The sequence below is a fragment of the Brachyistius frenatus genome, unplaced genomic scaffold (genome assembly GCF_029030835.1).
Source record: "Brachyistius frenatus isolate BFR_SWC_R1_liver_20210118 unplaced genomic scaffold, ASM2903083v1 Contig_208, whole genome shotgun sequence".
In the NCBI taxonomy this organism is placed as follows: domain Eukaryota; kingdom Metazoa; phylum Chordata; class Actinopteri; family Embiotocidae; genus Brachyistius; species Brachyistius frenatus.
This window is the reverse complement of record NW_027210807.1, coordinates 364,680-377,195: the sequence shown is the minus strand read 5'-3', so window position 1 is coordinate 377,195 and position 12,516 is coordinate 364,680. Positions and strand designations below refer to the sequence as shown.

At 40.5% G+C, this 12,516-nt stretch overlaps 1 protein-coding gene across 1 annotated transcript in view; it reads right to left on the bottom strand.

Annotated features, from left to right (window-relative positions):
* LOC138633114 (metabotropic glutamate receptor 8-like) overlaps positions 1 to 12,516 on the bottom strand; it is a 159,802-nt gene that overhangs the window by 110,418 nt on the left and 36,868 nt on the right. The window contains exon 2 of the mRNA XM_069719154.1: positions 6,226 to 6,442. Within this exon, the coding sequence (XP_069575255.1) occupies positions 6,226 to 6,442 (217 nt within the window). The remainder of the gene's footprint in view (positions 1 to 6,225; positions 6,443 to 12,516) is intronic.

Genomic DNA, 12,516 nt, shown 5'->3' with positions numbered 1-12,516 from the left:
GGAGGAAATATTTGCAGTTCTGTAGCTCACTGGCTTTATTGACTTTATTAAGTACTCCTTGCTTGTACCGGGTTGGAGTTGGTTTAAATGATGCTCAGGGAGAATTAAGAGGCCCAAAGTGTGCAAAGAAAACATCCCCTACACCAGGGGTGTCAAACATACGGCACGCGGGCCGGATCCGGCCTGCCAGGGGGTCCAGCTCGGCCCGCCGGATGACTTTGCTAAGTGTGAAAATTACGGAAAGACATAAATTGCATTTCTATGAGAATATGGAGGTTTATGAGTACAAACGTTTTGTTATTTTTGTTTTAATCGATCCAGTAATTGCTTCAAAAACAGCGTAAATGCGACGTCTGCTCCGGAGGAAGAAGCGCTCGGTGCCACAGGCAGGCAGCCGCGCTCGCTGCTCACTTTGTGACGCGTTTGACGTCAAACGCGTCACAAAGCGAGGGAATCTGCAGAGGAGAGCCGGGGCAGAGAAACAGTGGGCTGATGTCTGAGTTTTTGGTCTTTATGTTTCTAGTTTATTGTAGAAAGACCTTAAAATAGGGTTTATCATCCAAAAACCTTCACCAATGATTAAAACAGAGAAATATTGTCGTTATGTATGCGTTATTATGCTATGATTTTACTGGTCTGGCCCACTTGAGATCAAAGTGGGCAGTATGTGGCCCCTTAACTAAAATGAGTTTGACACCCCTGCCCTACACCATTACACCACCACCAGGTTGAACTGCAGGATGAATCCTGCTTACATGTTGTTTCCACCAAATTCTGACCTACAAACTGAATGTCACAGAAGAAATTGAGACGTATAAGACTTAGCAACTTTTGTCCAATCTTCCATTGCCCAATTTTGGTAAGTTCTTAGCTGACGGGAGCAGCATCTGATGTGGTCTTCTGGTCCTGTAGACCATCTGCCTCAAAGTTCCATGTATTGCGCTTTCCGAGGATCTCTTCTGCACAAATTAGACGCAGCAGGTGTATTAAAGTAACTGTTGCCTTTTTATCCAACCATTCCTACCTCTGACCTCTGTCATCAACAAGATATTTTCGCAACGAACCAAGACCAATCTCTTTAAACCAGGGGTGTTCAACTTTTTTTTTCCTCTGAGAGCTACTTAAGACTACTAGAGACGCCTACATCATCGTCACTAAGAATGAAAAAATGACCAAAACCGCAGCAGAAGTCTTTTTATTCCACACATTCCACCTCATCAGAACCTAGCACCTATATTACCCTCAATGCAACTAGCCAGCTGACAGTTCAGTCAGATATATGGGTGCGTTACGCGAGTAGCAGCTAATGTGGCCTGACAGGCTCCAGATTTCTAGTAAGATCACTTCTTTCGAACTCCACACCCCCCGATGGGTCTTTTTTTTTTTTTAGCCGAGGCATTTCTGACACTGCTCGCTAACATCTAGGAGACTTCACACTGCTCAATGTGCAGCCCAAAAAGATTTTAATTTTTTTTTTCCCACATTGGCTGTAATGTAGCACAGCATCTATAAATGTGTAAAATCCCCAGAGTTCTCCTCTCAGAAAAAAAACAAAACAGAGTTAGTTAAAAAAGGCTGTGGTGGGAAATAGTTAGGAGGCTAATTATTTCCAGTGGAGCTTTTTACAGCACTACTTTACATATTTCACAATGGCACTATCTTCTGTGGGTTTGAGATATTGTAAGATTATCATAATAAGACAAGTGTATTTTCAATTGCTACTGTGTTACCTTCCTCCTGTTGATATAAATCCACATGCGGGCTGCCCATAAAGCCATGTTCGTGTTCGTGTGTGTGTGTGTGTGTGTGTGTGTGTGTGTGTGTGTGTGTGTGTGTGTGTGTGTGTGTGTGTGTGTGTGTGTGTGTGTGTGTGTGTGTGTGTGTGTGTGTGTGTGTGTGTGTGTGTGTGTGTGCAGAGACAACATGTCCCAAATGGGTCACATTTAACAGGCCTATAACAAGTAAAAACAACATTATGTTGCATATTATATGAAATTCAATTCCAAATTTATATTGCCATTGAGAAGGCAGAGGGATATTTCTAGTGATGAGCAGGGTGTGATGGTATGCTGATTTGAGCATGTTCTAAATGTACAGTTGACCAATAATTTCTCTGGGTTGGGACTACAGCAGAGAAACTGATGTTTCTGTTATAATGAACTAATTCAGCAGAGGTTTTTGTTTGGAAGAGGAAATAGTTAGGAGGCTAATAGTTAGGAGGAAATAGTTAGGAGGCTAATTATTTCCAGTGGAGCTTTTTACAGCACTACTTTACATATTTCACAATGGCACTATCTTCTGTGGGTTTGAGATATTGTAAGATTATCATAATAAGACAAGTGTATTTTCAATTGCTACTGTGTTACCTTCCTCCTGTTGATATAAATCCACATGCGGGCTGCCCATAAAGCCATGTTCGTGTTCGTGTGTGTGTGTGTGTGTGTGTGTGTGTGTGTGTGTGTGTGTGTGTGTGTGTGTGTGTGTGTGTGTGTGTGTGTGTGTGTGTGTGTGTGTGTGTGTGTGTGTGTGTGTGTGTGTGTGTGTGTGCAGAGACAACATGTCCCAAATGGGTCACATTTAACAGGCCTATAACAAGTAAAAACAACATTATGTTGCATATTATATGAAATTCAATTCCAAATTTATATTGCCATTGAGAAGGCAGAGGGATATTTCTAGTGATGAGCAGGGTGTGATGGTATGCTGATTTGAGCATGTTCTAAATGTACAGTTGACCAATAATTTCTCTGGGTTGGGACTACAGCAGAGAAACTGATGTTTCTGTTATAATGAACTAATTCAGCAGAGGTTTTTGTTTGGAAGAGGAAATATGAGCTGCAACATGATGCTCAGACATGTAATCAGTAAAGGGATACATCCAGAAGCTCAACGGTTCTACCGTCTGGATCTAATGTTCATTCCAAATAAACAAGTGCCTTTCTTTACGAAAACAGCATATTGTTTAACATATTTACCACATTTGACCCGTGACATATTGAAGGGACACACACCAGTGTTTAAGAGGCGGTAAATATGATTAGGATAAAGATATGAAGGAAAGCTGGTTCAAACTTGGAGTTTTATACAGAAAAATATTTGTTTTTAAAGGGGTGGGGGGTTAAAGACACAGATAGAGGATAGACACTTGGATGTAGTAAGGAATAAATCCAGTAGACCTCTCTTGTGGAGTTTACCAAAGACAACTTTGCCAAAGTGTGTCTGCACATCTCGTACAAGCAGCTCTCTGGATTTGGCAGAGGATGACTGATATATCAGGGATAAACTCTCAGCTTTGAGAAAAGACTAAAGTACAGCCTTATTAAGCATCCTGAGAGTTAGTGAGGCATTTGATTCATGTAGATAAGTCGTAACATTGAGTTAGTCTCCCTTTCGGGCGTTGTTCTGCAATAATATGGCACTTTGTTTGTACTTTAAAACATTTTTTCTACATCTTTTGGAACTGCTCTGTTCCACTAAACACATCTAAAGCTCTTGCTTAAGATTGCCCACACAGTACTTGCCACATGGACATAAGATAACATGAATAACACCTTTTGTAGTGTAAGAAATAACAGACTTAATAAGGATTTTTGTTTTACCTGAATGGGGGTGTGTGAAATAAGTATATTTGAAAGTACTGTTGCATTGTACACCACATCTGTTTCTCCCATCTGGGTTGGGGGCCGGCATGCACTGTGGTAGAAGTTTTGAAGGAGGCAGGTCTGAATTTTCTTATAATGGTGTGAGCTATTTCCTCCTCGTTATAATTGGTCTTGATGAGGTTGTACTCAATCTGATTGGAAACCCGGCGATACTACGTCCCGCCCACTGATAGCCGTAACCTGACTGCACCACAGGCCTGTCAATCAACTGTACTGGTACTTGGTAGTGCTTGGTATTGCAGCTTAAGGCACTTCTGCATTGGCCTCATTTTTCATACCCAGAAGCTATGTCTACTTTTATATACAGTCTATGGCTGAACTTTACTCGTGGTATTTTTTTTAATTTTTGTTTTTATATATACATAAAAGAAAATGTGAATGTATTTATATTTGAGGCTACTCTGTCAAATAAATGATACTTTGTGATTTTGGGATATTTTTTTGACCTTTATAAGCAGTGTTTTGCCTTGACAAACTTTATAATTTATAATCTGCCTCTTTAATGTTGTCTTTGGACATATCCCCTTTCCATGGTATATGGCTGAGAGCACTCTTCTCCATGATGGAAAACCCCTGTCCCCAATATGTTACCTGTTAAATTGTCATGTCCCCTGATACTCTGAAGAAAACAGTCATGTTGAAATGTTGGTAATCAATAATATTCTGTTTGTGATGCAATCGTGGATTGTGAACTTTCTTTCCTTCACATAAGTTTTCTGACGCACCTGCAGTTTTCTGTGTCTGTTTGTTTGGCTGCAAAGTAAGTTTTGTATTTGTGACCAAGTAGCTGCTCTGTGATTGTTTGCTGTCATATTAAAACCAGATTTGAAGTAACCGCGGGTGCTGTCAAATCAACCAGGATTGAAACAGGCCTGAAAAGATTACGACATGAACTCCTGCAGTGATGATCTGTCATATCTGATGACATTTCAGTAATGTTCACCTTCACTTTGTTTTCTTCCTTTCAAACATTTCTCTGAGACCCAGCATGTCATACTTTAATATATAATTGTAAGGTAGAGCTGCAGTCAAAATTATTCATGCAATACATTCTCGTGATGTCAATACAATCTTATGAAAACACATCGACTAAAGCCTAGCTTTCACTAATTGTATCAAACCAGATAACAACTTTCTCTAGAAAGGTACATTAAAAAAATGATTTAACCTATTATTTAAGTATTAAATATGTATGTTTGCAGCAGTTTCTCACCAGCCTCTGCTGCAATTTTATCTTATTCATCTTTCTTGAGCTGCCAGCTAACTAATATTGCTTGGTTTCTGTTTTGCCACTGGTTTCTGTAAAACCCACCAAAGATTTCCAATTCAATTTAAATCCAGGGACTGAGATTGGCCCCAAAAGGATGTTCCTGGAACAATTCCTTAACCAAGCTTTGGTTGACTGGGACGTATTGCTTGCACCCATTTTTGGATGAGCCGTAAGTAAACCTGAAGTCAGGCACTGCCAAGGTGGTGATGGCCAGGGCCACCTGGACCTGAGCTTCAAAACTGCTCTTCAGGAAACCTAAGGGTGATGTCATTGGAGAAACGAGGCTCATCCTGCACACCCACAATGCTTTGCTGCTGTACATACAAGTCTCTCAGAACTTAAAACGTCTTGGACATCTTTTGTAAAAAATACAAAATTTTGGTGTGAAGATTTATCTTTGCCATGTTTGCCATTCAACTTGAACACAGGTGTGGTTTATGTCTGCATCCCAGCTGAAGTGTTGTTATAGAGTACCCAAAAGCTCAATCAGGTTTCGCAACCGCAGCATACATTTGCCTCTTTTGTCTTTTTAGAGGGTCCCGAAGATATTCAGTGTAGTGTGTTCAGTTCAGTAAAAAGTTTGAGTGAGACAACAAGGTCATCCACTTTTTTTTTTTTTTTTTTTGTAACTGACCATAGTTTCATCAAAGGTACCTCGGTTAATGATGAAAACACAATCATATTCCGGAGGGAAATGGACAGTATCAAAGTCATATACAAGACACGATTAATGGCATGAACATGGCTAGATCGTAGCTAAGAATATCTGAATGCATCATTATTCAAGAAGTGAGTGAGCTGCTGCTAATCAGAGCCTCCGATTCATCCACGAAACACAGCAGAGCCATTGAACCCGAATTCAACGACCACCACACGCAGACAAAGCGCTGCTCTCCAACATACATGTGACCGCCAATTAATTTTCAACACGCCGCTTACAAGCTAATTAATGTCGGGGCTCATCTGGGTTCCGATAACATTTTAATCAGCAAGAGTCTGATTGCCTCACAGTGACCAGCTGAAGAGAAAACAGTGTTGCCTTCTGGTGTAATTACATCAAGAGTCAATTACAAGATCTCTCCTCCTGTTCACTCGTCAACACACTCCGAGACACAGTACAGCCAATTTATCAGGCAGCATCTGAACAACCAACAGAGGCTGTTCTTCCTGCTTGTCCCATTTCACCGAATTAATCTCCATTGGTTAATTTAAAGCAAAACAAAGTGTCAGATCCAAGTCGTCACAGATTGTCACAGTTTAATTATCAACCTGTATCTCCTCGAGGTTTCCTACCTGACTCTCTGGAGATCTGGACGAAGGCCTCGACGCCGCTCTCACCGTAGTTTCCCTCGGAGGCCAGAGTGGACACGTAGTTCCAGCCCATCGCCGTGACGATGTCCAGCATGGCCTGAGCTTGGTAGGAGTCCGGAGGCACCACACGGGAGAAGAAGTCATAGCGCGTGTTGTCGCTGAGCTCCGGAGCGGTCGAGGCGTAGCTGATCTGAGGAATCTGTGGAGACATGTTGGGGTTAAGGCCACAGGCAGAGGAGCAGGAGAACTCTGAGCTCACATTCAGTATCAAGACTCATGGACAACATTCAGCAGACTTTGATGTATTCACAAATTTCACAGAGACTGAAGGAAAATAAATGTTCAAAGAAGTAAAAACATCTCATGCCAATCAAAAAAAAAAAAAGAAATGGAAAACCCCTTTTCAAAATACTTTTTGCTTTATTCAATTTCAAAAGGTTTCTTTCAAGGCTCAGGCCATCTCAAGACTTGCACACCAAAATTAAGACAGGATGAGATAACGCAAAGTTTTCACTTATACTTCTAAATATTGTTTACTTTCAACTCCAAACATCCCATACTTTATTTGTTGAGATTTACAGAGTTTAAATTTGATCTTTAAATATTGACCCTCCTTAGCTTCCTGTTGTCCACTTTCTTGTTAAATTTGAGTTAGCGAGCTCTGCTGTGTGAATTAGAGAGGCGGATCAGGTCATAGATCCTGCGGCAGGCAGGCCGACAGGCCCGGCAGGGCTGGATAATGGTCCTTTAGAGAAGCATTGAAGGGCTGATTGATTTCACTTCAGACAGAGGCCGGCGTGCTGGGCCGAATGCCGCTGGACGCCCCATCAGCATTCACACAAGAGAAGGAGGAGGGAGGGAGACGGACAGCTGGAGGCCTGACAGCAATACAAATGTCACTCAGCCTGATTTGCTTAGTGACAGCCAGAAAATTAAAGGCCCGTACTGTAAATGCAAACCTGTCTGAGAGCTGACGCTATCAGAGCGCTGCAGCTCCAACACATCAGTGAGGAGCTGCGGTATATTTCCTCCACAACTCGATACAAAGAACATGTCACTGCTGTTAATCTCAAGGATGGAGTCACTGTTTACTTTGGAGATTCAAACTTTCCATTCAAAGCGAGATAAATGTCCGTCAGGTTAAAAGTAAAAGAATTCATTGAAATTGTCAGCAATTCACAAAATTCTGAAAATCATCCTCTCACCTAAAGGACACAATGTGTTGGAGACAGTTTTGAAAACATTTCAAGAGACTTTAATTCGACATCAATGTAATCCTTCAGACCTTGAGAAGATGAAATGCTTTGTGTGCACGCACTGAGGATAAAACTAAAGAAGTATTGACATACACCCACAGAAGAAAACCAACGTTTTCAAAAAAGATGAACATTGTGACATTTGTTTACAGCTCCTCCCTGACAAACCGTAAATCAATATCGACCCACTAGATTTCTGATACAGACGGACTGTACAAAAGAGGATTAAAAAATATCTTAAAATTATCTCTAAAATGCTGAAAATCAAAGAATTTGATAATTAATTGCCATTTTATGTTTTGTTTTTTTCATGTTTCTTTGTGTTTTTCTGAGGACAAATTTGGTCATTTCTCCTTCCACCAGAAGAAATGCTCAGAAGTTTGTTTTGACACTGCCTGCCTGCTTTGCCAGTAGACGCCCCAGCAGTGCTGCTTCACATTTATTGGCTGAGAGACCTGTGGGACAAAAAACAAGACCCCCAGACACAGGGGCAAATCAGTGGAGGAACCCAGCCAGACATCAGGCTCTGAACATCCACGTCCCTAAAAGAGGCCGTGTCGACGAAACCATCAAGTAGGCGTCATTTCGTGGTTTTCTCTTGGGTTGATGATCTAATAGCTTATTAAATTAAGGAATTAATTCATAGTTCATTGTTTGCATCAGTTCTGACTTCGTGAATATCGATCCCTCCCACCATCAGTTCAGTTTAATTTCATATGCTAAAATTCATACAATTTACTGTTTACTGTTACTGATTTAATATCACTACATGTATCATCTGCACTGATGAAACTAAATTGCCTTGATAGTGAAGATTGAATTTATTTATAATATTGTAAAAAAAAAAAAAAAAGGCAAATTGTTTCACAGCAATGAAACAGCATGTGAGCAACTGCCTCCTGCTCTGAATCCAAACGTTGCTTCTTCTGGCACATTAGAAGTAATGGAGGTTCAAAGTGGTGAAACAAACACACACACACACACACACACACACACACACACACACACACACTATAGACAGTACATTGATGTTTACAGTAAGATGCATGTAAATATATAATGGGGGCCCTACATTAGCGTTAATGATGCATTATAAAAAAAAAACAGCAGCAGCAGTTATTGATGCTCAATCAGTAGCTGCTCTATTAAAACACATTAGCTCCTCTTATTAACGTGCAATGCTTCTTTCTTTAAAGGACGCTTCTGCTTTTTTGACGTTTTACTTATACTTACCTAAACTATACGTAGCTTCAGTGAACATGTGATGATTAATCCAGTCTGTCCAGGGGTCTATTCCCATTCAGACATGTCTTAAAACCCTCCACTGTGAGGAACTACACCATAACTTGAGCTGTGTGTGTAAGAAAAGTGACATCAAATTATAGAAGTAATAAAAATAATAACAGTGACAGAGCTCGCACAGAGCTCCAAATGTGTTTATTAAAATAATCCATCCATCCATCCATCCATCCATCCATCCATCCATCCGTCCATCCATCCATCCGTCCATCCGTCCATCCGTCCATCCGTCCATCCATCTATCCATCTATCCATCCATCCATCCATCCATCTATCCATCTATCCATCCATCCATCCATCCATCCATCCATCCATCCATCCATCCATCCATCCATCCATCCATCCATCATCTTCCGCTTATCCAGGGTCGGATCACGGTGGCAGCAGGCCAAGCAAGCTGACCCAGACTTTCCTCTCCCCCACAACATTTTCCAGCTCATGCTGGGGGATCCCGAGGCGTTCCCACGCCAGCAAGGAGATATAATACCTCCAGCGTGTCCTGGATCTTCCCCGGGGTCTCCTGCCAGTTGGGCGTGCCCAGAAAACCTCCAGAGGGAGGCGCCCAGGAGGCATCCTGATCAGATGCCCACCACCTAAGCTGACTCCTTTCGACGTGAAGGAGTAGCGCCTCAAGTCCAAGTTCCCTCCTGAAAAATCAAACGTTTTCAAATATATCAAATTCCCAAAGGTGATTTTGCATGATTTGAAACAGTTTAAACTTGCGCAGACTGCATTTGCCCTTAATTTGCATCTTCTGGCTTCTCTTTATTGGCTCGGTGTGAAACTGCTAACTAGGCCTTTAACCTGAACGACCATAGTTCGGCTGTCCCCAAACTCTCTGACACAACCGGCTCGATCTGGTTGAGGGTTATCATTAGTTCAAGAACTGTATGTAATTAGGCTTATGGAACAGTCATTCTTAAAAACAATGTTGTATTGTTCTGAAATGGGAAACAAGTAGCTCTTTAAGTGTTTTGTCAGTCCAGCCACCAACCCCAACCTCCTCCCTCTGCAGACTTTGGGGCTCTCTAACATCTTCGCCTCACTTCCACCTTTGCTCCTGTCGTAACTACAGCCCCGATAAGGCACTGTGACACTAACAGGTCATATTACGCTTGCTCAAACAGTCTCGAAATTGCATTTGTGTGCATTCACTCTGCTGCCTATACTTTTCAGTTGCCTAGCTGGGGATGAACAAACACCACCACTTTTCTTCTGCAGGATGTTGATCATGTAGCTTGATAGAAAGATTGATAGAATTTGGAAACATGAACCTGACGTGCACCACCTGTGTGTTGCTGCATGTCGGTTCAGCGCCTGTTTTTCTTGCATTAAGCTTCAGGCGTGGGTCGGGCTGGATTATTTTCAAATGAAAGAGATTTTCTTCTATCTTTAAGCTTATGATTGAGAAGTGGAGGACGGTCTTAATATCAGCCAGGGTGGATACAATTTTCTTCCCCCACATTTAATGAGTATTGCAGCATTGTTTTGGATTATAACTGTTGAGGTGAGAAATGTGTTGACTTTAATTTCCATGTGGCTGATCTTTAGATAAGTCGTTCAGCCAAAGTCAGGAGTCAGTTTTCAGCCTGTGCAGAATTCTGCAGTGTGCAGGAAAAATCTTCATTTTCAGCTTTCATTTTTATTGAGATTTCGATGATGATTTTATTTTCCAAAAACAAGTCAAGATTTAGTTATTTCCGCCTGTTTCCGGTAATAATAAACTATTTGACTTTCTAAAATCAAATCATGTTTTTCTGAGTTATTCTGTCCGTGTTCAAGATCATGACTTTGAGTTTGGAGATTTTAGGATCAACAGAACTCACTGAATATTGGAAATGGGTCAAAATAATCTCAATGCACTGCAGATTCCGCCACTTGTTACTTCAATACCATCCTGACATCAATCATTACTCTCAACACCAGCCCTAATGCCTGTTGAGACCTGGTCTCACACCGAGGTCAGGTCTACGTGTGCGAGGATATCGTTACACATGTTTAACTTCAGGGAACACGCTCGCCATTTTCTGCCATCTCAGGCTGTTCTCCGTGACAGAGATTGATGCTCATCATTCTGCGACAGCTTCAAGCTTTCTGCTCGACTGATCGTTAAGAGAAGAAATCCATCAGTGGTGACAGCACACGTCCATCATCTTTCACTCTGTACTCCGATTTTCTTATTTAAAGTAAAGCTTTGTTTACTTGTCATCCGTCTCTTTCCTGGACGATAAACTGTTTCACCCTCGAGGTAAAAGTATCCATGACTCCTGTTGTCGCTGCTCTCGTTCTCTTAATGTTTCTCTCTTGCAATGATCAAATTGGATTCAGGGTGAATATAGATTGACTTAGTGCCAAGCTGAAAAGTCCTTTCTAGGGAGAAAAAAAACACACTCAACAACCAGGCAGGTGCACAGCTTTCTTTTTTAAATTAAATGCTCATACCAATAACATCTGCTGGGGTCTTTTATTTCCAAAGAATCCTGAGTTAACTCTGTAAAACTGCCTGTATAAACTGTTTTTTAACTTTTGAATTTAAGTTTGAGCCCTGCAGCCATCCTCTCTTGACTTTACGTCATCCTGTTATTTCCAACCGTATTTTAAAAAAATATGCACCATGTTACAATCCCACAAGTTGTGAGCAGATTGAAGTTAAAGGCGGCTGTAGAAACAGACCAACGATAATGAAGTGAAACACAATAGCGATAACATAAAAAGTTAGGATTGTAGAAAAAACACTGGGCATAAATGTTTGTATACTACATAGTAAATAGGGAACGTTTAGGCTCAGAGTTAATGTCTTAAAAAATAGTATTTTGATTTCTGTGACTGATCAGCATGTGGTGGTCCTTGTGCAGCGACAGAAAATGTGGCTTTGCCTTTCTTTTGTGACTACTAACACCTTCAGCACTGATAAACATTTCCTTTTGCTCATACAACACCTAAAACAATGCAGAGATCCGTCCATTTCCACACTGATAGAAAATGATGAAGTTATGGAAAATCTGGGTACATTTATTCATTTAAAATTGGTCAGGTATTTGAGATTTAGTGATGCTGGATGACGTAACAGAAATCCCCCCATCATGCAAGATACCGTGTGTTAACAGGCAGGGAAGCAAAAGGTGGAAGAAATGATTGAAGGTGCAACATCATTGCTGCATGTTCAATAATGCAAAAAAAAAAAAAAAAAAAAACTGCCAAATTATGTTGTAGTCTGTATTAAATTGCTCACATATTTAAGAATAAATGAATAGTTTGCCTATGTACACTAACAGCCTACTCTAAGGGGAACTATCACGGTAAGATTTAAGCATTTTATAAATGTTGCCATCATATTTTGCAAAGTAAAACAAGATAGAGGGAAACAACGAAAAAGTATTTTTTTGTAATAGTCATTAGTTTGGATATTTTCATTCATATAAATTCCACCAAACACTTATTTTAATACTAAATCAAATTATCTTTGCATTAATTAACACTTATTCCAACCAGTTGGAGGAATATTAACAGCAACATTTAAATTTTGAGTTATGCAGTCTTCAACATCTTTAAAAAGTAGACAAAAGCACAGAACAAATAAAGGAATTCATTAAGAAGAACGAGCTAATAATGTTCAAAAGTGGTAATGATACTATGTTTAAAGGCAGAGAAGAAAAAAATGACATATGCATATTTGCATGCTTGCTTTCACATTGTAAGAGGAAGGAATAGTTTTCAG